This window comes from Calidris pugnax, unplaced genomic scaffold, assembly GCF_001431845.1.
Source record: "Calidris pugnax isolate Ruff unplaced genomic scaffold, ASM143184v1 scaffold34, whole genome shotgun sequence".
Lineage (NCBI taxonomy): Eukaryota > Metazoa > Chordata > Aves > Charadriiformes > Scolopacidae > Calidris > Calidris pugnax.
Genome location: NW_015090771.1, coordinates 2,091,162 through 2,119,057, shown reverse-complemented (window position 1 = coordinate 2,119,057; position 27,896 = coordinate 2,091,162). Strand labels below are relative to the sequence as shown.

At 40.0% G+C, this 27,896-nt stretch overlaps 1 protein-coding gene across 1 annotated transcript; it reads left to right on the top strand.

The window, feature by feature from the left end:
- DNAJB14 (DnaJ heat shock protein family (Hsp40) member B14) lies at positions 1-27,783 on the top strand. The gene is made up of 8 exons (XM_014941157.1): positions 1-366; positions 6,382-6,556; positions 16,810-16,955; positions 20,126-20,311; positions 20,724-20,818; positions 21,505-21,614; positions 22,910-23,082; positions 25,693-27,783. Exons 1-8 carry the CDS (start codon positions 234-236, stop codon positions 25,815-25,817), a joined length of 1,143 nt encoding a protein of 380 aa, XP_014796643.1. The 5' UTR covers positions 1-233; the 3' UTR covers positions 25,818-27,783.
- Positions 27,784-27,896: the final 113 nt, after the last annotated feature.

The window sequence follows — 27,896 nt, the reverse complement described above, 5'->3', positions numbered from 1 at the left end:
CGGCGGGCCGGGCAGGCTGCCGGGGCCGAGTGCCGCGCTGGGGCTGCGGGTACCGCCGGCGCGGAGCGGTGGGATGAGCCCTGCGGAGTGAGGGGAAGCCCCCGCCCGCCCCTCCTGCCCGCTCCGCTCCCCTCCTCTCCTCTCTCTGTCCCTCTCCCCCGCCCGGCTCCGCTCTGGCTTCGGGCCCCTTCTCTCTGCGCTGCGGCGGGCGGAGGCGGCGGAAGGAGAAGCCGATGGAGGGGAACCGGGACGAGGCCGAGAAGTGCATCGGGATCGCGCGGGAGGCGCTGGAGGCCGGCAACCGCGACCGCGCCCTCCGCTTCCTCGGCAAGGCCCAGAAGCTCTACCCGACCGAGACGGCCCGAGGTGAAGCCCGGCCCCCTCCCCTCCGGCCCTGACTGCCGCGGCCGCCCCTCCTCCTCCTCTCCTCCGCCGCCGGGACGCGGGGGGACCGCGGGGCCTGCGGGCGGGGGGCGGGAGGAGGGTGGTCTCCTCAGGCCAGGCGGCCGTTAGCCTGAGGCGCTGAGGCGAGGGACACCCAGCGCTGCCCTCACCGCCAGCGCGGGCCCCCGACGGTGTGCGGGACTGGGCTGTGGGGGAAGGCCGGAGTGATGGTGGAAGTGCCCCGGAGGGCACGGTGGATCTCCGCCCTCAGCGCCTGCCTGCGGCGCCAGGGGAAGGGGAGGCGGGGGGCTACCTGCCACCTCGCCCAAGGGGTTCGCTCTGGGGCAGAGCCGGGCTCCTCGCCTGCGGTTCCCCCCCTCCCGTTAGCCCTCAGTCGGTACGCGTAGCCGAGCAGGCCGGGTTTAGGCCCGATTAACGGCAGGACACCTCAGGACGAGACAGGCCGGGTTGCCTTTTCCTCTGTCACCGTGGATTAGTCCTGGCTGCCGGCCTGCCGTGAGGAGCTGCTGCTCCAGGCTGGGCAGTGGCCTCATTCTCCGACAGACGGGAGTTTGGGGGTTTTCTCGGTTTCCCCTCCCTTTTGGTTGTAGAGTGGCTGCGTAGGAATGGCAGACAGGTTTAACTTCCCTGGGGAAAATGCAGGGGGAGGTGGCGACCCCTGTGACTTAGTTGGCTCTTCAGACGCTCCTGTGCTAGAGCTTGACAAATAATTAGCATCTTTCTAGCAAAAGGTATTTAGAAATTATTCTTTTTTTAAAAAACACAATAGTAAGGCTTCAGTGTACCCGAACTGTTACCTGCCTTGGACTCTCTCTGTCACACGGTATCAGAAGTCAGCTCGAAATGCCTTCGAACGCAGCGGTGACTTGTTGCGTTCCTCTGGTTCTCCCTTACGTTGTCTGTGCCATGGAAGAAACAGGATAGACTTCAGGGCTCTCTACTGGCTGAAAGGCCTCAGAGACGTTTACCATGTTTGGAACGTTACTTTGGGGTGAAATCCTGACTGGAAGTGTTCTGTGCTGTGTTTTATACTGTAGTGAAGCTTTTGGTCAGGTGAGAACTGGGTGAACCTTTTCTTGACCTCTCTTATCTCCTGACAGCTTTTTACATGCAAACAATAAGTGAAGTCTCATCAGTGCTATTCTTTTTTATAGCATATACTTTTTTTTGTCTGTGTGGTTTGGGTTTCTTTTTCCCTGCAAGGCAGGATGGATGTTGCTGGTAGATCACCTGGAAGAAGGACACCATTGCTTTAGATCAGGAATGTGGCTCTGTTGATATTCTTGCCACGTTAGATACCTCCCTGAAATAAAAACAAGCAAAAGTTTGCCGTATTCCCCTAAATTCCTGTGCCTTAAGAAGATGACATGCGTGAAAATACTTTCAGCTTTTTGGAAGCTGTGTTAGTCAATAGGAAGGCTGAGGGTTTCAATTCAGCTTCTTCCACCAAAGAGGGTGAATAGACTTGTTTGCTTCTCATAGCATATTACAGTCTTATACCTCCAAGATAACGATTACGGTAGTTCTAAAAAAAAAAAAAAAAAAAAGAGATACCTCCATCTGATTTATATTTTGAGTGTTTGGTTGGGTTTGTTTTTTTCTGTTTTAAGTAGGACTGCTACTACATAACCACCATTGTAAAGTACTCAGTGCAAGAAATAGATGGCTAATTAGGCTATTGTCTGTAGGACACTTGTTTTAGTCACTGTGGAAATTACCAAAGTATGTCACAAATTAGGCACAGACCTAGTGAAAAGGAGGTGGTTCTTGTGTTTATGGTAGTGGACTGTAATCTGGGGAACTGTGTAATGAAACTAAATACTTCACAGAATTTCTCTGTGATGTTAAATAAGTCACTTCACTCGGTTTCCATTAGTGATGGCTAATTGTTTGTGCTTCATTTTTCAGGTATTCAGCTTGAAACAAGGGCCTGATTTGTGGAACTGGTGGGCAGTTAAAGCTCCATCTGAAGCTAATGAGAATTGCAGATGTCCTAATACCACTGAAAAAAATCAGGCCCTAGGCCTGATTTGAACTAGGTACTTAGAAATTAGGGGTCTCTGTAAAATTGTAATGTTTCTGTGCTTCAGTTTTCTAGCTGTGGAGGTTGGTAATTCTTTTCAAATCATCCTATTTCCTCCCAAAACAGCACACAACTCATTGAATTTTTATTTTTTTTTCTAAAAGCCTGTGGCACTTAAGTAGCCCTGTTACAATTGCAGGAAGCTGCAAGGGCATAGAATGTCCTGTTTTGGGGACAGGAGCTGGAAGGTGTGCAATAAATTAGAACTGGAATTTTATGCTGACGAAGAACAAGCGAAATTACTGCTTCATTATCTCATTGTCATCTTTTAGATATATTGAGCAAGGGGTCCTCTTGGAAGAAAAAACCAAAAAAACCAAAGCTAGTAATTTATTAGATAATTAAAAATGCGTCCTAGCACATACCAAAGAGAAAGAAACAGTTAAGGTTTTGTGAGCTCTCTTGGTTCTAATACAAATTCTTATTTTACAGTCATAATGTGTTGGGTTTATATGGTGATAGGACAACATGGTGCAGCCCCAGTTGTCAGTGTGCTGGCTTATTTTCTTTTTGGGGTATGCATTAGAAGGTAGTACGTACCAGCTTGTCAGTGATGTCCCGGATGCTTCATAGGTTGTATCTTCTGTATCATTTTAGGAACAATTGCCCACCATTTCACAAATGATGTTCCATCAGTGATAACAGCAACGAGAATGATAGCACTGAATCTTTTACTGATAGGAGTTTCCTCCTCCTCCTGATATTATACTGGATTGTAAAAGGGCAGGGGGCAGATTTTAACTATTGTCTCTGAAAGAATGCTATGTATGGTATAGTTTTGGCGATATTTGGAAATGGATTCAGCACTAGTTCAGTCATCAGTGAAGTCCGGTTTTGCTAAACAAAGCTTCTGTTCGAAACACGCTGACTGCAGCAGTGCTATTTTAAGGCTTTACTGGTGTGAAATGTAAGGTCAGTGCTTATTTAATGATACTCAGCTAATGACTTCGTAGTAGCAGTGTTCCTGTTGACGTCACTCTTTGCTAGAAAATTGTTTTACGTTTCAGCTGTTCAAAATATTGTTTTGATTGTGGGCTTTGCTAATGATTCATCTTGCAACTGAATGGAAACTAATTACTTGTCTGGGAAAGATTTGTAAGAGTGGATTTAAAGATAACAAAGGACAAGATCTCCTTTTCAAATTTAGGTGTCATTCTTTTTGAAGTTGAAGGCAGACATTAAGGACAGCTTTGTTTTTCAGTACTTAAGGATTTCTTGTACTATTTCCTGATGATGCCCGTTAAAACAAACTTCTCTTTTCATGAGTATGTGAGCTTAGTTTTTTAGGCTATTGCTTTAGTATGAATTCTGAATTCCACAGTTCTTCCATTAGTGGAAGTGGGGGTCATGTTCATTGCATAATGGATCAAATGCAGTGCAAGGATCTTTCATTTAGCGGCAGGTAACAGTACACAGAAGAGAGGCTTCAGACACATTTGGAGATAAGATTTCGTTGTCTTACCTGCTAACAAAATAAGTCTTTCGTTCTTTGTATGTCCTGTTTTAAAATACCTAGATGCACAGTGAAAGTTTTCTATAGTACACTGCTAGTACTGCAGTTCTAACTGCTGGTTTTACCACCCGCAGTTCATCGGAGAGTTGAAGTTGTTTCTGAGTATCTAAACTGTATCTTTTATTTGAAGGAAACAATGGCCCCAGAGCCTTTGCACAGTTTTCTTTTTCAGTGTAGAACAATGGCATGTTTGTATATGTTGTGTCCTGCTATCTTAAGAAGCTATGGATTAGAATTTTTAATTTTTTAATATTTTTTTTTTGGTCAAGTATCCTGCACTGTCTTCTCAGCAGTGTGGCTCTGTTATGGGGATGGGAGGTCTGAGAAGGTGATTAGGAGGTAGTAATGTTAAAAGTATAGTGCAGCCAAACCAGTTCATGAAAAGGCTTACCAGCTAAGGTTCCTGTGAAAGAGACACTGGGCGTAAAAAATGCAAATTATTTTCTACACCAGAGTTTTCACCGTTATTGTCACTACTGATTTTGCACAAGCATTAGTGCAGGGATGGGGGAATTTCCAGAGCAGTACCAATATAAAGGCAGGATTTGCAAAACTGTCAAGTAAGCATTATTTCTAGAAGGTAGAGTCAGGGTCACGTGTTTGATAGAATCCCACATGATACCACTATTAAATATCAGAGAAGAGAAAAAGAATAATTTTATTTTCTGTTATCTCTTGTCTGGAGCACATTTGGACCAAAGATGCTTCATTCTGAGGGCATTGTCTGTTCAAATATCTGTTCTTGATTAGTTCTTAGCTTGCAGGCAGTCACCTTGTTGGAGTTGTTATTACTTCATTTGTCACGCAACTTTAATTCCTATAATGGATGATACTAGAATAAACTGTTGCAAATATTTGGATATATGCTTCAGCTGCAATCCGTAATGCAACTGTAGCTCTCCTGTTTTCAAGAGCTTAATTTCATTTGTAGTGAAAGCATCCCCTCGCTGTACAAGCCAGCACGTAAATGTTAGCCTTTTCGTTATTTCTGCAGTAAAAAGCCTGCTCTGATCAATTGATGAATCTTGCTGAGGCAGGCACAAGCAGAGGACCAGCACTAGAGTCAGATGACTCTCGTTCAGGCCAAGTGTAGCTGTTCATCTGCAGTACTTCAGACTGCTTTGGCCAGTGGGTAATTAGTGAATTAATAAGTAAAAGCAAATACTGGAGAGTTTTAAGAAGTGCATCTTATGGAAGTGGTGGTTCTCCTTTTAAACAAAGCTCTGCTTTCTTTTCTTTCCTGCGCTTCTCTGATCCACAAGCTATGGATGTGTAGGATCCCAGTTTTCTGCTACTCTGAGAGAGGCTGTGCTAGTCAGAGAAGAATTTTTTTTAATTAGATTTAGGAGGAAATCCTTCAGGCTTCTTCTCACTAGCTTCTGGAAGAAAATGTTTTTTAACAGTAAAGCTATAACATGCTTTCACTTTGAGTGGGATGTTTTTCTTTGGGAGTTTTTATTAGGGCATTTTTAATGCAGATAGTAACTCTCAGTTGTTTATGAAACAAATTTGGCCTGTGTAGTTTGCCATAGTGCTCCAAAGGGATCTCTTTTCAGGAAAGACAGACGGCTTAATAATCTTTGATCCACGTTATGCTTCGTGTGCAGTCCTTCAAGGTAGAATGGTACTGTTTCTGATCTATTGGTAAGACAGATACCCCCGAAATACAGGCTTATATGCAGAAAGAAAAAGAAAACTTAGCATCTGTTAATTTTTGAAACTGCTAAATTTAAGATCTGTTGGAGCATGGAAGGAAAGAGGATTTCCAGATCCAGCAAAAACATGCTGGTTTTCAAGATCTGGGTCTCAAGAGCTGGGTGTAGTTGGCTGGTCCTGACTTATGTAGCATTTAACAGTAGTTTGAATTTCAACTGGTATTGTCTGGAAGAGGTATAGAGCACCCAGTTTGTGGCCCCTAATGGCTCAGGTTACAAATAGCTATGTACTGTAGAAGTGTGCTGGAGATGGGCCTGCTCTCTCTATGGAATAATTTGCAGGTTCTTTATAGAGTGCTGGGTTAGTTCCTCTTTTCTATTTACTGTTGCTTATTCGGGTATTCTGATGTTTTGGCCCCAAAGAATGGACTCAGTCCCTCTAAAAAACACCTAGAAATGAAAGACCTGGACAAATTCTCTCCAGTATTAAATTACCTTGGCAGAGGTGGAGGGGAGTCCAGCCACTAATTTTGAAACGTTTTTCCATAGTTTTGCCACAAAAAGGAGTTGCAAGACTGGCTTCAAAAATGTTAGTGCTACAAAGCAGTGATCGATAAGGAAGGAGCTTGTCTTTTACAATGTGGTGCTCCTATTTAAGAAACGTGAGAGCCCTGACTTAATTGCTAATGCCTATAATGATACTATGATATACTGTTGTTTTATAGTTTTGCTGGAAGCTATTACGAAGAATGGAAGTGCTGCTGGGGGAGGCGCTTACTGCAGAAAACCAGCCAGTAGCAATGATCAAAGTAAGCCCAATAACACGAAGGAGAGCAATGCATCAGCTGCAGGTGAAGGTGGAAAAGGCTACACCAAAGACCAAATGGAAGGAGTATTCAGGTATGGCCTTGCTTAAATACATCATTGCATTTCATTCGGTGTATTTTGTACTTATGCTTTCAGCTCTAGTGTCTAAAGAAGCAACAGAAAATTCAAGGTTAGCTGAGCAGGGTTACTTGTACTGAACTGTGGCTAAAAGGAAGAGGAGAGTTTTGTTGTGTTTAGACATAATATGAGACGCTGTCACTTTTCTGCAAGAAAGATGATACTCATCTTTATATAAACTAACCTTGATGGTTTAAAAAGAAAATACTCGAAATAGTTGCAAAGTAGATTGCATGTTAAATGGAAGAAGTGATGAAAATTCTGTAGTAAAACTTGCAAGACAGTGTTTCCATTCATAAATATTTTTATACTCGTGACATTTTAAGTTTGCTCACTCATGCTCACTCCTAAAGTTTATTTTCAAGCTAATGTTGCTGTGCAGGCTGGTCTTAGATCAGTGTTAAAACTATTTCGTTCTGGAAGTACAGGTATCTGAGAAGCACTGAAGCACATAGTCCAAGTTGCAGTATAAACTCTGTCTGGACTTCGTGCAGCGTGATAGTATTAAGATGGGGTGACATTAGGAAAAGAGGATCTGTGAAAAGAAACAAAGATCAATAAAAATGTCCTTTTGGGGCAAATAACTCTTAAGTCGTGTTACTGTTACACATTTTTTGGCTGTAGGAGTGAGAAAAATATTGTTGGATGTGTGCCCTGACTTCTGCTGAAGAAATACAGCCACTCTAAAATTGCACACCTCAAACCCCACTTCTATTCTCAGATAAGCCTAGCCCAAATATTTTCAAGGAAGCTTAAAGAAGGGAAATCAAGAGGTCCCTCATCTCCTAGTTTGTGTAGGCTGGATAAACTGTTGTGCAAAAAACAGAAATCTGTGTGTGATTTTTTTGTGTGTGTGTGAAATGTATGTTGCTGTTGATATTCTCTTGGAGTCTTTTCCTGAAGTTCAATAATCTGTTCAGCTGTGCTAACAGTGAGGAAAAAGCAGCTTTTCTTGTTGATACAGCCTCTCTGCATTCAGGCACATAGGCAGCAGCAGCTCCAGCATGGTTATCCTCTTGGTGTTGCTGTTTGGTAGAGCTTTTCATTTACTGTCATCTCTGCTTAATTAATCTTACTGCTCTTCATGATACATCTAAAGTAAAACCTGAATAAGCGTGTACGTTTTTGGCCACCTTGAAATATTAGCTGTTAAAATGAACACAAAAATGTGTGTGTGCGCGCACGTGCATATGGGACAAAATATCCAGAAAGAAGTCCTCTTTAAAATGAGGCTTAGATCTAATTAAGACAGGTAACACATGTAGCAGCAGAAAGCTGCCGCGAGGAAGGTTCTATTCCTGCCAGTATTCACTCACCCGTGACGTGCCATTCTGAGCTGCAGTCTGCTTTGACATTGGGATCCCTGCAAGTGCTTTTTGTTTGTTTGTTTGTTTTACCAGAAAGTGATGTTGCCTACTTTTTTTTGACTAAAATGATGTTGTAGAGCCAACTTTTCTCCATTGTATGCCCTCTTGGTATTCGGTATTCCTTCCTTGAGGGAATTCACTAGATACCAGATACAATTAATCCAGTTTGTTGAGATCAGAACCAGAGGTAGGGATATTCACACAAGTTGCACGTTGAGGATCATCTTGATGCAACATTGCTTCTTTCAGTGTACCTATTGAAACCTATTAAGTATACCTATTTTAACAATCTGCTTTGTGAATATAAAATTTAGGGTTTTTAAAAGTACACAGATTTTTGCAAATAAGCAATTGTGATAGCTTGCAGAACAATCCATGTTTGTATTTTACATACCACTTAGAAAATCAGCTGTTAAAATAATATTTCGACTTTAGCTTGAGTGATGCTACCATCCTTTAGTATAGCAGTTTATGAACTTCTGGAGAGAGACTGAATTTTGGGTTAGGCGTGTGGTAATCAACAGAGAAAGTCCTCGGTTCTTGTTGGAAGTTTTGAAAAGTTTGTCATGTTGTCAGTTAGTGGCATCAACCCAGCATTTAGAAAATCTGTGGTTAAGAATTAAAAAACATGTGCGCCTGGCCAAGGAGAACGGGATTAAATGCAAACAGTGGGCTAAAACTTAATGGAAAAATATAACACATTCGGTGATGATAGCTGAGGGAAAGCTCATGTTTAAACCACAGTGAGAATGAGCTTTCTAGTTGGAAACGTGTCAGGCTGCATATGGTACTGCTTCAGTCAGGCCCCAGACTTTCCCAATTAAATGAAGCACACCCCTCTGGGGAGGGTATTCTTCAGAGAGTAGAGCTTGTCACCACCATATGCTTCTGCCATACCACAGTGGAATGGTTGTCGGACCTTTCAGTTGGTTAATGAAATGCTGGGGAAAAGAGGTGGTTTTAAATAGTCTTTCATGCCTGATTTTTGATTCTTTTTTTCTATAAGGAAAGAAATTTCTAGGTAGCAAGGTAGCAAAATCTTTCAGTTTTAATAAATTCTGAACCTTACCATGAATCTGACTCTGTCATAATCAATTTTTTTTTATGCTTATGATTTGAAAGGTGGTCATTATCCTCAGGTATTCTTCCCTCTGGTTTTTTTTTTGGTTCTGTGTTAGTAACTGAATATAGACTGAGAGAAAGCATTCCCGATTTAACCACACGTGCCATTTCCAACCCGTTTTTTATAAGCTGTAGTGAGCAGGTAGACAGGGGGGCTCACTCTGGATTACTGATTAGTGTTCTTGGAGTTGTCCAGCTGTCTTGAATTTGCTCGTGACAATAGATGTAAGAAGCATAGCGAGGGCACACTTGGAGCAGTATAACTAATTTAACTGCATTAATTTTCATCAGGGTTACTCTAGTAATGTGGGCACATATGAGTACAAACAAGTGCCTCTGTGCTGTTTTTATTTTTTCCACGTGCCCAGGGGACACTGATCACTAGCAAGCTACCATAACATTCGTGTAGGGCATTACATGAGCTTGCAAACAAGTTGCTCGACAGGGAGAAGCATAAGATGCAATGTCTTTCCACTGATTGCATAAGTGCTGGGTGATGCTCTGTTCTTCCTGGGAAAGATGCTCGCTGTTTCAGTGTGACAGTTTGAAGCTTGAGATATTCAAAAGCACTTAGTTACTTTTGGATTGAAATGCTTTGAAAATACGGCCTGTAGTACATGCATCTTTTTCTTAGTGATGCTTATCTTGTCAGTGAGGGCTGGATCAAATTGCCTTAACGCTTTAGGTGACCTGCATATCAGAGATATTGACAGGAGACTAGCAGAAATATGTTAGGACCCACAGTAGATTTAGGTCTTTTTAGAACAAATGCCCTGGAAGTCTCTACACAACTGAAAGCTGTCTGAGCAATGTCAACTTAACATAAGTGCATGAGAATCATGTGCTGGATAAACAAAGGGAGAATTTGCTTTTGGATTCTGTGGTCTTTGCTTTAAAAAAATTCCTTCAGTGTTTGATGTAGGTTATGGGCATTTTTTGCTAAGATAAAGAAACAAAACATTTGTCTAAGAAAGAGAATTTAAATTTTGGTTTTTTTCTAGTTCATGTAAAACAAGAAGTGCTGATCAGGATTGAGTTATCAAAGTTCTTAATTACTTTCAAACATGTACCTACTCGTATCAAGTGTGCAGACCCTTTGGAAAGGTTCAGTGGGCTACCATGAAATTAAAAAAAAAAAATAGTTATCAAAGTTCTTAATTACTTTCAAACATCTACCTACTCATATCAAGTGTGCATACCTTTTGGAAAGGTTCAGTGGACTACCATGAAATTAAAAAAAAAAATCATTTGCCTGCTGTGTATTAATCTTTCCCATTTCTTTTTATGCTGTGAAGTGTGCATTGTCTGTTGTCAGCTACATGATTTAAAAAAAAAAGTTTTAGAGATATAGATAGGTCATACAATTTATACAGACTCCCTTTAAATGTTCTTAAAATTCATAGGGTGCCTGATGTATCTTTTTTAGTAAATAAGGCGTAGCATATATGCCATATAACCTTTTTGACATCTGAAAGATAACTGCCATGAATAGTAATATGCTAAAGTTGGATTGCTGTCTTGTGAAAACTGTGGTGGAGTACTGCTTTTCCTGCCCTGCCAGTGTCTGCCCCTCAGAAGAGAGCACAAGAACGAAAGATATTTTGTATTTTGATCTTTGAGCTAGAACAAAACCAAACAGATAGAGAGGTATGAGTTTTGTAGGAGCCTTGCAAGGCAGGATTGAATGTCATCCAGTATTGGTCAAGAATAATCAGCAACTTGATTTGAATTTATGAACTAAACCAAAAAATTGCCTCTATAAACGTTTCATGGATCAAACTAGAAGGAATGTAAGATTTTTTCCAGGCCTTCTGCTGAGACTTCTGTGGATTCAGCAAGAAGAGGTGTATCAGTACTTTTTTATCATGGGGTCAGGAAGATAATTAACTGAAATTGGAATAATAAGAGCAATCAACATGTGCTAAAATGGAAAAAAAAAACAAAGCAAAGAAATCAGGGCATGCCTTTAATTAGGCTGCTGGAACTACTGTGAATTGTTGAAATATCCAGTTGAATGGTTGAGAAAGTCAAGGTGGAGATCACAGTCACAGAGCCTGTCATGGAAAAGTGGCACGGAAGATATGACGGAGTTTGTCAGAAAGCTCCTGCCTTTAATTTACTCTTTTTATAGCTAAATAAAAGCTTAAACAAAATATGGAGAAAAATATGCTGGTGCAAACGCAGCCTTGAATATTCCATGTAATAGACACAGGAGAAACAAACTGACCGACCAGGTACATCCAAGAGCAAGGTACTAAGACAAGCTCCCAACTGTGTTTTTGAATCTGTCAGTAAAACAGAGATCTGAAGGTCTGGGTACATTGATTTCAGAAACTAGGGGTATGCTGGTACTGGCTTGAGTTCCTCAACACCACCGTTGACTTTCTCTTCCCAGTTTTGAGCACTTTGTGCAAACCACACTTAACGTCATCCAAACTGTGACTGGCATGTTCTCAATCCAGCTGCAAGATGCCATTTGCATCAGGCTCTCTGGCATCGTTGGAAACTTGACCCTTGTAGAAATTGGTCTGTGGTTTACTGTGTTTTTCTGCTCAACTCTGGGATCAGAAGCCAGTGTAGCTTCTTGTTGCTGTGTTCTTTGTCACTAGCATTCACATTGCTGCTCAGTTCAGGTTACCATTGGGAGAAATAACTGTGGCTCCTATTGCAAGCTTTTGGAGATTGCAGTCAAAGTATTTGTCTTTTGGGCCATCCTTGTGTGTGTAGACAGAGGCTTTGGAATGCCCTTTGGAATACCTAGTTGTACTCAAAACTTCATGATTATGGATTGCTGTAGGTATTCGATACAGAAGTGCAAGCATCTCTTCTAGGTTTTGTTAACCTGATAAAAGCTGGTGATGCTGACCTAATCTGAATTGCAGATTTGAAAAGTGAAACAAGAAGCACAGCAGTAGGATGGCATTGTTTTGTGGTCACAGGAGGAACTAGTGGTGGTAGCCCCAGAACTTTTCCAAGTGAGAGCAGACATTTCGAGACCTGAAGGGCTTCCTCTGCCTTCAGCTGTCAGAGCATGGAGTGGAGCCCAGTGTCGGGCAGAATTAGCTGTAGTTGCAGCTTGAAGCTGGCTGAACAGTTCTTCTGCAGGTGGCTTGTCAACTGCAAGCTGGGATAGTGGAGCTTTGCAAGTCATGACAAGATACCTCTGTCAACAGATCGTGGATGAATGTAGGCCATCACTTGCCCCCATGCTATTTGAGAAGTCTATTCTCTAAAAGTCAGATATTATTTCAGGAACATCCAGCAATGTGCCCTCCTAAAACAGCCAGCAAATCTGTTAACCAGAAGGACAGTGCCAAGGTGCTGGCAGGGGACTAACAATGCAGCAAGGACAGAAATTACCTAAACAACAGAAATAATGTGATAGTAATTCTGACACAGAAGTGATCCAATCAGGAATGAAAACCACAAGAAAAGCAATTCACCAAAAACAAAACCCCAAACAAATGAGCAGTGAGCCAAACTTCAAATACGCCAGAAATAAACATCAAAAAAAACCCAATTCAGTACAAAAGGGGCAGTGCATAAGCAAGTGATATGTAAATTGCAATTTTAAAAAGAAGCATCTGTGTGGAGCTTACATACACAAGAAAACTAGCACTGGGCAGTACAGTGCCTGAAGCACAGCAAAACCAACCAAACAACAATTTGAAATGCGGCTTTCAGAAAGTTAGTTGTTCACGTTGAGGGTGCTGCAGGACAGGGGTTTCAGATGCTGTTAAAAGCCAGAAGTAACATCAGTGATCAGTCTTTTCTCCAACTTCTGCTGCTTTTACTCTTAATTTTTCCCAGCCTTTGCTGGCTGATGTTGTGCAGCCTGCACTAGGAGGCAAGTGGGGAGGGGATGGTTCCATCCCTCCATCTGCCCTCCCATGATAAATCTCCACAGGGCAGTTCAACGCTCCAGGCAAGGGATTCTGGTGAAGATTGTCAGTCATTGGTCTACTAGAGACAAGGGATGAGGAATATGTCTAAAAAGGCCTGCTGCTTCCTGGGGACAAGGATCAGGCTGGCCATGGCTTCCAACAGCTCCCCAGCAGCTGGAGAAAAATTTCTTATCAGGACAAGTGGTAGTTGGGATGAGGAGGACCTAAGTGTCAGAGAATCTCTGTGCAAAGCCCCGTGATCCCCATCTCTTTAAGGGGGAGGAGGGATGTGGTGTGTGCTCCAGCAGTGTTTGAGAAGCCTGGGGACTGCACAGCACACGTATGACCTGAGGATCTGGTGGGTTACCCTGGTGACCCTGTAGTTTGTCCTGCTATAAACGGACTTACTGGGTTGAGTTTGTCATGCATTGAAGTTTTGCCTCTCAGGAGTGCACCACAAACACCGACAATTTTGTTTAATTGAAAAGCACCTTCTGATCATCTTTGCCTGTCCCGTCACTGCTGCAGTACAAGCTTTGGTGCAAAATTTGCATGGGCTTTGCTGAGTGGGCAAAAACCGAGCCGTTTCCCTCTAATGACTGCCCTGAATTGTGCTCAGTAAGGGACCTCCTGGCAGAAGGCACTAACTCCCTCCCTGCAGGAAACTTTGCATTAACTAGATGCTTCTTGCAGTCCCAATGCTTTTTGCCTTGAAGTGGCAAAGCAATCCTATAAAACTGTTGTCTAATGGCAGGGTGTAGAAAGGGCTTCATAGCACAAGGTCATCTCTGAGGATTCCAGGCGTAGGTATGGTTTTTGGTCCCTGTGCCTCTGAACAGTAGTGTAATGTATTTTATCTTTAAAGCTTGATCTGCCTAAGGCAAAGTCCTGCTAAACTCTGCAAAATTGGTGTATGTTATTTGCGTATTCCACGTGATTCACCACGAAGTCATGTGCAGCAGTGCTCCTCAGGCTATCCGGCAGAGAACTTGCAGTTTATGTTTGCTGCTGAGGTTTGTACGAGCCAGCGCTGCCTTGGTGGAGATCTGGAGATGACAACGGGCTAATGGGTGAAGAGGGGTTATGTATCTCAGCGTTAATCCTGTGCAGTAGAAAGGAGGGCAATGTAAATGACCTGGAGGATCGGTTACAGGTCTGTTGGAGGCAGCGTTGCTGTGAGCTTGTCCACACAAGGAAGAAGTCAAGGGTGGCTGTCACAAATTCACAAGGGCTTCTTGGCTTGAGACTGGCCATTTAGCCTAGGGTAGCAGGTCAGGGTACAAGGTTGATTTGATATAAGATGTGCTTGAAATGTTAAATCATAGTTCATAACAGAATGAGGAATGGTGGAATAGATATTCTTGTGTATTTGTAGAGTTTTTTTTGTTTTTACAAAGCAATCACCAGCAAAGGCATGCTAAGAGAAAGTAGAAATGTGCTATACCTCGACTGAAGGCCTGTTTCTTGGTAAATAACAATATTTATCAGTATATTGTTTGTGGATATATACAGCTGTATATATCCAGTTTGTGGAGCAGGTTCAGGATAGCTGTTGGGTGGAGGGTGACCACATTCATCCCTTTGGAGGGCAAGTGCTATAGGAGCCACAAAACAGGTTTCTCCCTGTACTTTCTCATCAGGAAGCAGCTTTGGTTTGATGCACTGGCTCTAAGCAGGTCATGGTGTCAGAAGCTGGTGTGTCATGTGCTGACCTGAACATCTTCTGATTGATACCCACCATTCCTGCTTTTCCCATGAAGGTTGCCCACTGGGGGACTTCCAGTGGTTGTGAATAGTTGTTACTTCCATGAGAAATAACCATATGCTGTTGAGGGAAAAAGTTGTTGAGGATATACAGTGCTTAAAAACATTTAACACTACAGTTTTAATGCTAATAAAAGAACAAATTTGCTAAACATTGGTGACTCACTACCTAATTTTATATCAACCAAAGTTCTGAAGAGTCTGGTCCACAAACAGATAATTCAGGCACTGAATTATTGAAGAGAAGAACTTAGTTTGGATGCTGAGAAAGTCATTTCTTGAAATGAAAGCTTAATTTGATACAGTTTTATACAAAGCTGTCTGTTATTGATGCAGTTTAGGCACTGAATTATTGAAGAGAAGAACTTAGATTGGATGCTGAGAAAGTCGTTTCTTGAAATAAAAGCTTAATTTGATAGTGTTACAGTTTTATACAAAGCTGTCATTGATGCAGCTCATAAGTAATCCAGGTCTTGAGGCTAAGGATGAAGGGATCTGTAGACCACTGAAATTTTTTCTTCTTGTGTAAATTAACAAGCAAAGGTTTCCAGTATTCAGAGTATAATTTAATGTATTTTCTTTCCGTTCTTTCTTGGTGATGGATTCATTGTGTTCTTTTTAGTTAGCTTTATCAGCTTCCTAACTGGAGCTTATTAAATGTTACTTCAATATAATGAGCTATATTTATTTCACAGGATGTTCGTGTTGGCAGCTGCCTGCATACGTTCAGTTCAGTTCTCCTGCGAGCGTTACACTCAGACTTCCATAAAAGCTCGTGTTATTTGAACACAGGAAAAGGGATCCCTCAAATTAAGTTTTATTTGATCAATCTGTGAACTATAAAGGACCACACACGACGGTGTGGTTGTATTTCTGATATTCCCTTAATTACAGAGTAACCATTCTTCTTTCATGAAAAAGCCAAAGGCTTGCTTACCCCCTCTTTTTCCACTTGGCTGCCCTGTGTATAGTCTTTGTAACACTAAACCCGTATTTAAGTAGAGATCTGTACGTTTAAGAGAATGTGGACACAGTTACAGCCATGGGAAGAGACTTTGTACAAAGCTTTTAAAATATTTATGGATGTAATTTCTATTTCTTTCTCAGAAATAGAATGCACCAAATGTCAGCGTGCCGCATCTCTGCAATGCAACTTTGTGGTTCAGCCTTATTTTTCTAAGTTTCTGAATTCTTACCCAAGTAACTTGGTTTGATTTTAAGGTATATTTATTGGCTTGGTCAGTTCTTCCTACCCACATAAGATTAATGTTCTCTCCTGTAACTGCTCTTTCTCTCTTCTGAGTATTGTAAAGTATTCCAAATCAGTGCATCATTTCCAGATTTTGCTTTTCCTGTCTGGGTGAGACTGCCTACAGGAAGAATATTTCCGAGTTTTCAGAGCTTTAAAAAAATGCTACATTGAACATATGAGAGGTGCTGAATTTGTAATTGCTGGAGCTGTTATTGTTTCCTTGAATTTTTAGAAACACACACAGAAAGTTTGTTAAGATCCAGGTGCATTCCCAGCAGCGGAGATATTTTCACATGCCTTATTTCCCTGAAAAGTGAATGCTTGAATGGTGTTATAACTTGACTGTTGGTTGGAAAAAGGGAGGTGTTGTTAGTTTTGTTTTATTTTGTGCATACCAAAGAGCGTTTGCTGTTTACAGTCAAAACAGGCCATCCTGCCCGCTAGGTCTGCAAAGTAAATTTGGAATCTTCATTTTATGCATTATTAACAGCAATATTCCTATAATTGGGGATGAGGAAATGCTACAGTAATTGCAAACTGAAACCTTTTCTTACAACTATAGCAGTTCTACAGTAGGAGTAGTAAAATAAATACATGTTGTAAGTAATTTTGACTACATTAGTTTATTGTGTTCAATTGTGAGTTTATTATGAAGAATGGAAATCCTTGTTTCTAGAGTGAATATTTTTTTTCTATTTTATATTGAAAGTGAGAGATGTAATGTATCAGTGCAATGTATTACCTCATTTGCAGCTGTGTTCTAACATACTACTTCTACACTGTTTTGTTTACAACATTTTACCTAATTTTCTTTTGCAGTATAAAGAAATGTAAAAATTACTATGAAGTCCTTGGGGTGTCAAAGGATGCAGGTGAAGAAGACCTAAAGAAGTCTTACAGAAAACTTGCTTTGAAATTCCATCCAGACAAAAACCATGCACCTGGAGCAACAGAGGCTTTCAAAAGTAAAATACTATTTTTACTTAAAATTTCTTTTATGATTAAACTTGTCAATGTGGTGTTTTGTAGCTAATATTAAATTTATATTGTTATCTAAGAAAATAGTTGGCCTTTATTATCTTAACATATACCTAGAAGTATAGATAATAATGTGAACTTTTGCAGTAGGGTTCATTTTCAGAGGATTGACTGTAATTTTCAGGTACAGGGAGCGAATGCTTGATCCGTGAAACACAATTGCACTTTTTTATTGGCTTTTGACTTAATGCAGTCAATTGAATCTTACTATCTTGAACCTTTACTATACTTGAGTTTGAAAAAAACAAATACTTGATAGCAAAATGCAGTTTTTACTGAACCACGTGCCAGGCTAAGTTACTTTTTCCTTAGAATTCCTTGTAAATGTGTAGCTTTACTACTTTTTCCACACAAGCCTTCTTGGGTTCCAACCTGGCCTTATTAGTAGTTGCCTTTGACCATGTCTTATGTAAAATTTACAATCTGACATGACCTATCTAAGGCTGCCAAGCTTAGCCCTGCACAAGGACAATTGTTGAGGAAAAGCCTTTTAAAGAAAACTACACCTTCATCTGAGACACGGATGAAGAAAAATGTGAATTTGTAAGAAATGATCATAAATAAATAAACAATCTGATTGTGGTACATCTTTCTTATTTTTTTCCTGTGTGAGGTTTACATGTAGACATTTGAAAAAAATCAGTTGGATAAAACTCTTAAATTGGGCGAGGGAAAAAAAGAAAAAAAGTCCTGAGCAAGAGTTTTCATACAGACTTTTAAGGATAATTATAATAATTTGTTAACAATTCCAGATGCAAAGTAGATAGAACATAGCAGGAAAGGTGATTGCTAATTATTATTTTAATACAGCTATATGATGGCTTTATCTGAAAAAGGTATTATTCTTCAAAAATTGTTTCCAGCCCTATAAAATAAAATAATTCTTCGTTGTTAATAGCATTTTAAATAATCTTTAAAATATAAGAAATTAGTTTATTTAATCTTTTATTTAACATTAGCACTTTGTACAAGTTTAATGTCTTCAGCTTAATTTCACTTTCTGGTTCTTAACTAGATGAGTAAATTAACAGAAAATTTTGTAGGGGCATCTTGTTGACTAAAATTATTTAGTGAAATCTAGTATTCTTGCATCAAAATTATTGTAATCTCTTGTATGGCTGAGTAAATTTATGATTTAGTTTGCCTCTTTTAAAGGTGTCTGAGTTTCTAACATTTAGCTGAGAAAAAGAGTTTTGTAATAATAGATATTATTTCATAATCATGCTTTATTTTAAGGAAAGGTCACATTAGAAAACTGAATTGAGTTTGATGTTAGGCAAGGCACTTACTTAAATCTTGAGCTACCTAGTACTGCTCTTTGCTTGTATTAAGCGCTCTCCGTGAGGTTATATTTTGCATTAAAAAGTTTGTGTAAATATAATCACTTTTAATCTCGTGGAATCTCTTGTACTGCTCTTTGCTTGTATTAAGCGCTCTCTCTGAGGTTATATTTTTGCATTAAAAAGCTTGTGCAAATATAATCACTTTTAATCTTGTGGAATCTCTGTTAGCAGCTTCATCAAAAATCTTTCCTTTGAAACTTCTGAGCAGTTTTTTTATTATTTTTCATTTCTTTATTTAAAGAAAATTATATTTGAATCAAATCTGCTGTGAATTATCATCAAATAATAAAAGCAAATAACAGTCAAAAAAGATTGCTGACCATACTGTGACAGTATGGTGTCTTGACTTCATGTGAGTCACCTCATTTGTGTTTCCCTAATTTCTTAATTGTTGGGAAAAATCTAGATTTTTCCTTCCAGTTTTATCCTCTTCCTGAGTAACAGAAGAACCTTGTAGTAATATTTGGTGTCCGTAGTGTATATCACACTCTCAGTGCACATCACCAGGCTTCATTTCTTTGGGTTTTCTCCTCCCCTTAAAGAAATTGCTAATGATTATTTCTAAGGGCATCTTAAAAGGCAAGTAGCTAAGACTCATTAACTTTTTTTTTTTTTCAATTGGATAATGTTGAAACATTAATTATGCAAAGCCATAGCCTTATTTGCCTGTGTTGAGCTTATAGCATTGCACCTTTCACAAACTCTTGATGACTGATGGCTTTTCAACGCTAAAAAACGTAAGCCCTGTGCCTTCTCTTGGTTGGCTGCAAAAGAAGCCTGTTGTTGGAGAGCCCTGGGAGAGAGAGAGAAGAAAGGAAAGCAGAAGGGGTTTAATGAAGATGTGACTGAGTGAAGGCTGTTGATCGAGTGCCAGCAGACATTTTCCTTCAGTCTGCAAGAGCTGTATGTTTGTGCAGAGCAGCTAGGGTCACAGCCTGTAAAATCAGCAAAGCTTGTGGTCTTTTCACACTAACCCGATTTTCCCTTTCTACTGTCAAAATGGAAGTTGCTAATTCGTGATAATATAGTGCAGAAGGGGACAAGCATCCAGGCCAGGCTCCAAATATTGAGGACATACTGACAATCTTGGGAACACACATGTTCCTGTCACACACATGTGTTGTACTCTTCATGTTACGTCATGCAAAACTTTTGTGTTATTAACCTTGGGAACACACATGTTCCTGTCACACACACGTGTTGTACTCTTCATGTTACGTCATACAAAACTTTGTGTTATTAATGTAATCCATAAAATGTCTTAAGAAGCCTATTAAAAAATACATTCACACTCTTACAGACAATAAAATTGATGCGTTTGAAGAAGGCACCACTTAACAAATGAAACCAATGAATACTGAGTCTATGATGTTTTTAAGCTAGGCTGCAAGAGCAAAATGGACTTTGCAATTACCCCACTTCAAAGCTTTCACTGTAATGCTTGATGCTTTTTTTTTGTACTTGCAGTGAGAGAGAACATTTCCACAGGTGTAGGTGTTCCCCTAGAAAAAGGATCAAAGCTCTCCTGCCTAGTTCTACAGGATAAAAGGCCTTTGAATAGCGTTGGTGGGAAACTTTGTGGAAGCTATGCTAAGAAAAGTAGAGATGTTTCTGGGCCTTGTACTATTGTTGGTTTGTAACATACAGTAAAGGACATAATTTGCTGCCTATTCTTGATTTTGAAATCGCATTGCTCATGCTGGAATAGCTCTTATCTTTCATTTATGGGAGTTGTCTTGTGTTCCTTGCTTCAGAAATTGGAAATGCATATGCTGTGCTGAGTAATCCAGAAAAACGAAAGCAGTATGACCTTACAGGCAGCGAAGAGCAAACATGCAATCACCCTAGCAACGGTAGATTCAACTTCCATAGAGGTTGTGAGGCAGATATTACACCAGAGGATCTATTCAACATGTTTTTTGGAGGGGCCTTTCCAACAGGTATTTGTATATTTGAGTATAATCATCGGGATACAGTGGTACTGCCCGGAGTGGCATTAGAATTTGTGATGTTATAAAACAGTAAAATTACTCCAACCTGCCTCAGACCCCGACTCTTTAATCTGCATTATAGTGTATTTTTCTCCTAAGCGTTGCAAAATCCCAAAAATGTGAGTTAAATTCTTTGGGGTTACTGTGGTGATTCTGCGGTACATGAAATAACAAATCTGTTGTCTTACAGCTTAAAATACTTACTTTAAACAACTTTGAAATTGTAAGGTATCTTAAAATTGAGGTTTTTTTATGTGTCATTGTGCAATAACGTTAAATGCTTTATGCTGTTGCTTCTGTATTGACCTCTAAATAGTTTTTTCTGTTAACATGATTTAAATGTGGATATTTCCTTCCTTAGGTAGTGTACATTCATTTTCTAATGGTCGTGCTGGCTACAGTCATCCTAATCAGCACCGTCAGAGTGGACATGAGAGGGAGGAAGAGAGGGGTGATGTATGTTTAAGCACCGTTGATTTTAAACTGTGGATTGTGAAATCTGCTGGTAGTCTCTCTCAGTGATGTGGCTGTACAGGAGCTCTGTACCATAGAGGAGGATTTGTACTTGCCAGTTGAATATTTTAAAGCTTTGGCAGGTGGTAGTGTCTTACTGATTGGTATATAGGTGTGCAAATTTGAGAAGATAACAGCCTGGATTTGTAAATCTGTTGTTCTATGTCAGAATCTTACTAGTGACTGGTAGTATTAGCCTAAATATGCCACTAATTCTGGTCACTAATCCTGTCAACATTTAAAAATTTATTTGGGCTGAGGTAAGAATTGTTGTTAAGACTCAATATTCATCTATGTGAATTATATATAGTCCTGTATAATTACATATCACCCTGTACAGATGAGACCAAGTCATGGTGTACAATGTAACTGAATCCAGCTATTCATTTGGTAATTGCTTGTGGCTATGGGCTAACCCATCAGCTCTTGCAGCTTGAGCTCTCTATAAATACTGTGTATGCATTGGAAAGTTAAGATAACACCACGGTGTCTGCAGGTTTGTAGTCATAGTTTTCCTAGCAGCTTTTGATGCTTAAAGCAGAAAGTCATGCTTAGCATTAAATCTTGTCAAATTTACCTGTTTACTTGATGCTGTTTTACGAAATACTTCAATCTGTTTTGTTCTTTAGGGAGGTTTCTCTATGTTCATTCAGCTGATGCCTATTATTGTGTTGATCCTCGTCTCCTTGTTGAGCCAGCTGATGGTATCGAACCCTCCTTACGCCTTATACCCAAGATCGTAAGTAATACTTGATCACATTAGCTTAAAACAGAGGGGAGGATGTTGTAATCACCCTCTCCCACTCAGAAGCATTTTAGAGAGCCTTCCATTAGTTGGTCCTTGATTTCCCACAGCGAGGGAAGGGAGGGAAAGCACAGACAAAGCAGAACAAAACTTGTGAGATCACGCTGTGAAAATGTAATGGAGAAAAGAGGTCAGCAATACCTGGAGTTCAGGAGGTCTGCTGGTAAAATGCAGTGTGTCCATGCAATGTAACATGTTGCAAAGGTCTTTGCATCCCCAGCATGTTTAATCAAATCCTGAAACCTGCTGGGGCTCATTATGCTTTTAGGAGTCATCTGTGCTCGTAGCAAGTGAAATACTTGAAAGGGACTTTCTCATCCTTATTTAAGTTTTGAACTAGATGAGGGCCGAGGAAGTTTTCTGTTCTTTTCTTCATTCTAGGTGATGGTAAAATAGTTTATCTTCATTTTCTTGCAAAGAATTCTACTAGTGAAACTTAACCTGGATTGTACGGAAGGATATATAAACAAAATAGTTTATCTTCATTTTCTTGCAAAGAATTCTACTAGTGAAACTTAACCTGGGTTGTACGGAAGGATATATAAACCTTTTTTTCCTGGGAGAAATAACTAACTTTAATCAAGCATGCAGTTAGCTAGTAGACTCAGCTCACTTGCCACAACTGTTTTAAAGGTCCTTAGTTCTTTGCAGAGCTCTCAGTCCCACAACAGAAAGGTTTCTTTTACCTTATTTTTTCAGAGTTCTTTATTTCCAGGGTGTTATGATTTCCCCTTCTGCAACTAAGCTCTTGTGATGCTTGTAAACACTTCTCTGCCAAAATGTCTGCGCACAATCTTTGATTTTTAATCCACAGAATGCCAGCAGGAAAATGGATTTGTCAGGGCTGGCAGAAGACACTTTTAGAATGGAGATGCCTGTGCTGGGTTGCTACAGAATAGTGACCTGTTTTTCTTCTGTTGAGTTTGAATGTAATTTTCTATTACCAAAGCTTATATTTGGCTAAAGAGATATGAAACAAGTGTCTTACTGAAGTGGGGTGGGTTTTTTTTCAAGATCAAGGGTTTAAGCAGCAGAAGTTTAATGTTCAGGGAAATGTAGTAATTTTATTCTCTGGCAGATTATACAGCCGTTCATTTCATTACTTGTCTTGAAAGGGCAAATTCAGTGATGTGCTGTTCTTCAATAATAGCAATATTTTTTAAAAGTGTATTTGTGGTGTAAAAAAATCAAATACCTAGTCTCTCTCTCCCCCTCCCTCCTTTTTGCAGAAGTACAGGGCAGGTCATAAAAATGGAGACAGAAAACTTGCATGTCGTTTATTACGTCAACAAGGACTTTAGAAATGAATACAAAGGAGTGTCATTACAGAAAGTGGAAAAGAGTGTGGAAGAGGATTATGTGTCCAACATCCGTAACAACTGTTGGAAGGAGAGGCAACAAAGTAAGTTTGGTAACACGCCTAATCTCATGAAAACATGTATTACTATAGAAGATTGCATCAGGCAAGAATCAAGGGTTTGTACTATTAAAATACCTGAATGCGAAAGCAAGTGTAAAGGTTCCCTACTGGTTTTCATTTCTAAAAGTGTCCCCAGTGTCACTTAATTTCTATGTTTTGCTCTCTGACCTAACAGCCATCTGCAAATCACCAGCAATTTTAACTTGCTGCTCTATTATCTGTGACCATTTCTCAGAAAATTAAGCACTACGGTGAATTGATAATGAGAAAGAGATAGCTCAAATTTAAGGACGAAAGCTAAGAGTTCTAATCTCTTCCAGGATATTTTATCACGGCAGTATCTCATTTCCCTGCATGCTTTTATATAAATAAATAAAAAAGAAAGAAAAGCTTACACTGTTTTTTTCTGGAGAAAGAAAAAATAATCTGCCTTGGACCACAGAATGGACAAACACTGCTTTTCCAGGTGACCAAGGACACACAGCATGTCCTGTGAAACATCACAAGCTGTAAATCAGTGCTTAATCTTTTGCCACTGCTGAATAATTTTTCTCCCTGGACTTGGTACCTTGGCTATATCAAACCTTAAAACCAGGGTTTTATTTTAGTTTAACCTCTATTTTTCCAATCTGATTTGGTACTATACAAGCAGCTATGTTCTCGCAGTAGCCTAGAATTCACTGTTAAAGCCTAAGACTACTGGACAGCATCAGCCATCTCCAAATCTTCAGCAGTTTTAACCTGTTATGCTATTATCTGTGACCATTTCATGAGCCTTTCGTGCTCTGTGAGAACAGCTCTGCAGCCTTTCAGCTAACATGGCCCTGTAGCTGCCCCCAGCTGTAAAAGACAGCCCAGCATCACAGCTGGTCACATGCTGGAACAGGATACTGCAAGCGTTCCTTACAGTTTGCCTCTACATATACAAATGCAAACTGTGTTGCCTGCTTATGGCAGGCCAAATGCTTCCTGGAGGCTTTATGCTCCTTACTCGTGAGTACACCTTGCTTATGCACAATTAAACGTCTGCAGTTTTACAAATTGGCCACAGGAAAGAACTGCAGGCAGAAAACTGTGCTGACAGCTCCCATGTATGTAAGAGAAACACCAGTACTTTGGGGGAAAACATTCTGATTATTGGCCAGAGATCAGAGTTATTTTTTTTTCCCCAGATTTTTCAAATAGAGGAAAGCATCAGAAAATTTTAGGGTATAATTCATAAGCAAATATAAAAAACTCTTGTATATTTCCAGCTAGGTTGTCTTTTGATCATCTTGAAATGTTTGAATGTGTTCACTCTTCATGAAACCTAATTTTTCATCTACAAGTGAATGATTAGTAATCTTAATATAAAATAGTTTACAAAAAAGATCGTGGTTGTGAACAAAAAATTAAAGACCAGATACGATCCAGCACAATAAAAAGAGAACATATTACTTGTACATTTACTTGCACGTGTACTTGTACTTTGTACATTTTTCTAGAGTGTAGATCTGGAAGGATAGTTTTTATTTACCTAGTCATTACACTTAAATTTACACTTAAATGTTATATTTGTGTCTCCTGCAATATATTTACTGTCTAAATGTCTTTGAAAAGGTTTAGTTGATATGCAATTTCCACGTGGGGAGTGAAAGAGGAGAAAGAATACCTTTCCCATCTTTCAGCATTTATTCTTGACATGCTTACTTTTTAAAGCATGAACAGTCTGCAGCAATGCAGAGGGGCCCACGATTCCGTATATACAGATTTTCTGTGAAAAATGTAATGACTAGAGAAACATTTGACCCTACTATAAAGAAGAGAAATAACCTGAAGGTGGTGACTCACATGTTGTTTGCTATTTGCAATTTATCAGATTGTGAAAACTACCCAAATTGATTTTGAGAAAGCAGCCCCTAATAGATTTTCTCTGTTTATAGAAACAGCTGATTTTGTGGGTTTACGGATTTAAAATGCCTGTTGTGTGTTGGATCTCCTTGACAGTTAAAATCTTTCCAGTGTTGATTGACATTTAAGAATGCCTTGCTTATGCATTTTGAGTTGAAGGGCTGAAAAAGATTTGAGAGAATTAAAATGCTCAGCAACGTCAAGCTATTGAACACCAGTATAATTCAGAGAGCTCTTTTATTAACACCTCTGAACGCTGGCAGTCTGAAGCAGAACCAGTTGAAGTAATGGGCTTAACATTCAGAATGGATTTTTGGGCACAGGCAAGATGCTCGGGCTGTCAGTAATATGCAAGTTCACCGAGTGTGGCCTTATTTGTATTGTTTAATGAGGTCTGACAGAAGTAGTTGGTGGGGGCGGGATTGTGTGTTTGGTTTTTAATCAGGTACTGCTGTATGATGGGTGTTGGAAGGCTGCTACCACTTTCGCTGCTGAAAAAGATGAAATGCTTGTGAAGATTGGGCAAAGGGAAGTCGTAGCAGTGCAGTTTAGCTGGTGACTGTGGGAAATTAGAATAGACAGAAGGGAAAAAGGGCGAGGATTACGCCTGAGGTGTTACGGGCAGCTCTGAGAAGGAACGCATCCTGCAACGTTTTCGGTTTTTAACCTGAAAAAAAATCTTTTCTCTTTTTGTCATTAAAGAAACAGACTTACTTTATGCAGCAAAAGTATATCGAGACGATCGCCTCCGAAAGAAGGCAGACTCCATGCCCATGGACAACTGCAAAGAACTAGAACGGCTGACCAGCCTCTATCGAGGAGGATGAACTACAATTACACGCGTACATCTTTACGTATGCCGTTATCTCTCTTGTAAATTAAGAGATTTAGTTTCACCATGAATGCTGGAAGAGAGGGGTGGATGTAAAACTCTACTGTGTAGCTGTTTCCAGAAACCTTATGCTGAAATATCATTTAATGGCTTCTTTACCTACTGTGAAATATAGGTAACTTTAATTGTCTAGATTTTACTTCAAAGCTTCTGTGAATTCTTTCGGCAGAGAGAATAGCTCAGAAAGGATGCTATACTTGTAGAGACTTAGTCATAGTGGTTCTCCTCTAACATATTTGCCATGTAAATATCTGTGGAAAGAACACTTTGTGTATATACGAGTTAAATGACTTTCTATTTAAAAATCTCAGAAATTTAGTTCCATACAACATTTTGTCTCACTGATGGAATAAATAGTATGATTACATCACTCCTATTCAGATGTCAAGTGTGTGGAGTTGAAACAAGAATTTTTAATATTTTATCTCTAACTCTATGTAAAATCTTCTAGGTTTACCAGCTTAGAGGAACTTGTTATTTTTAAATATAATGGCATATATTCCTAAATATCTGTCGGGGTATATTGATCTGGTGTAAAGTAGCAGTTCGCTGTTGTAGTTTTTTAGCATTTCTAAGCAATGCTGAGAAAACGAAGAACTACACTAATCTCTTTTCAAAGTAAATATTTGCAAATGCTGTACAGACCATTATAGGCATTGTTTTTAGTACTTGCAACAGTTTACAGCAGCTCTGCCATTTGGTATTCCAGTAGTAGTAAGTCCATACGTATGGCTAACGTGCATCCACAGCTTCCTTAATTTCCACTGGAAAGGTAGAGGAAAACATGCAATAGTAAAATCTTAAAGCTCAAAAAAAAAAAAAAGCAACCTAATTTTTTTTTTTTCCTGGAAGGCTTCCATTTTCTTACTATTTTTTTATTTCAGGCTAGGTCCCAACACTAATTCCTCAATGGGCACCACAGGCGGAACAGGGAAACATTGCTAAGGAGAAGCTATGTGCCTTTCAACACTTTTGCCAACTCTTTCAATGCTTTGCTAGTTTGCAGCGTGCTCCTGTGGTCAGAGCCACGTCACTTGTCCCGGGGCAGGAGAGGTAGGGTTTGTGTTTTTCTGGCCCAGGACGTTGCTGCACTGACTTCCCAGAGAGGAGCACACGCGTGCGAGATGGTGTAACTGGGTGTAACTCCTGTAGGTGGAAGCTGTGTGTAGCCACACCTGCTGCTGCAAAGAGGTGTTTGGAAGCAGCTAAGTACAATGTACTTGACGTTTACTGGAAGTGGGCTGACAATGTTTTTAGGTTCAGTAGCTGATGTTTATACATTTTAACAGCGCTATGCAGCAGAATGTTTCTTGTGTTTGAGAAAGCCGGGTGGCTCGTCATACGGGCAGTATTTTTTGTTTGAGAAAGCTGCTATCTTTGAACAACGCTATCAGTTTACGTGGAGCCAAATTCTCCTCCTAAATTGAAAATTTAAATACTTGACTGACTTCATTGGAATTCCTTCTGATCTAGAGCGGGATTTGACTTTAGAAAGACACTAAATGCTCTTGCTCTAAGCGACCCAGAAATCACTTTGCATATATTCCTTTTCTAAACTGCCCCGCTGGAAATGTCCTCTATTGAATTGGCGTAACATGAGAGGGAGTAGCTGTGGGCTTTTAACTCAGCAGCTAAACCAACGTTCAAGGTGGACATCAAAGCCTGAGGCACAAAGCAGAACTGAAAGTTGCTGACACACACACACACACAAAAAAAAAAAGGGTTGCTGTACTGGATGTCCTTACCGAGATCACAGGAAAAGTCTGCAGAAGTACTGGAAAGGCACCCAAATGTTTGAAGTTTGCAATAGAAATTTATGGAGAAAACGTGATTCCACGGATTTTTGTAACTGTCCAGAATGTATTGTAATTATACTAATGAAAACAAACTATCAAAGTACATATTGGTACTCCTGTGTCTTCTTAACAGAAGAAAGCTGTTCCAAAGGGCTTTAACGAGTGCTCGGGCCTTCCTGTTCACAAGTGAGCCTGAGCTGGCAGGTGATCTTTTTAGT

What these genes read in the sequence shown, in the direction of transcription:
- DNAJB14 (XM_014941157.1), top strand. Translation starts at nt 234, where the DNA reads ATGGAGGGGAACCGGGACGAGGCCGAGAAGTGCATCGGGATCGCGCGG. An exon ending in CAAATGGAAGGAGTATTCAG is followed by an intron (nt 6,557 to 16,809) that starts GTATGGCCTTGC and finishes TTTCTTTTGCAG; the next exon opens with TATAAAGAAATGTAAAAATT. An exon ending in TTGGAAGGAGAGGCAACAAA is followed by an intron (nt 23,083 to 25,692) that starts GTAAGTTTGGTA and finishes TTGTCATTAAAG; the next exon opens with AAACAGACTTACTTTATGCA.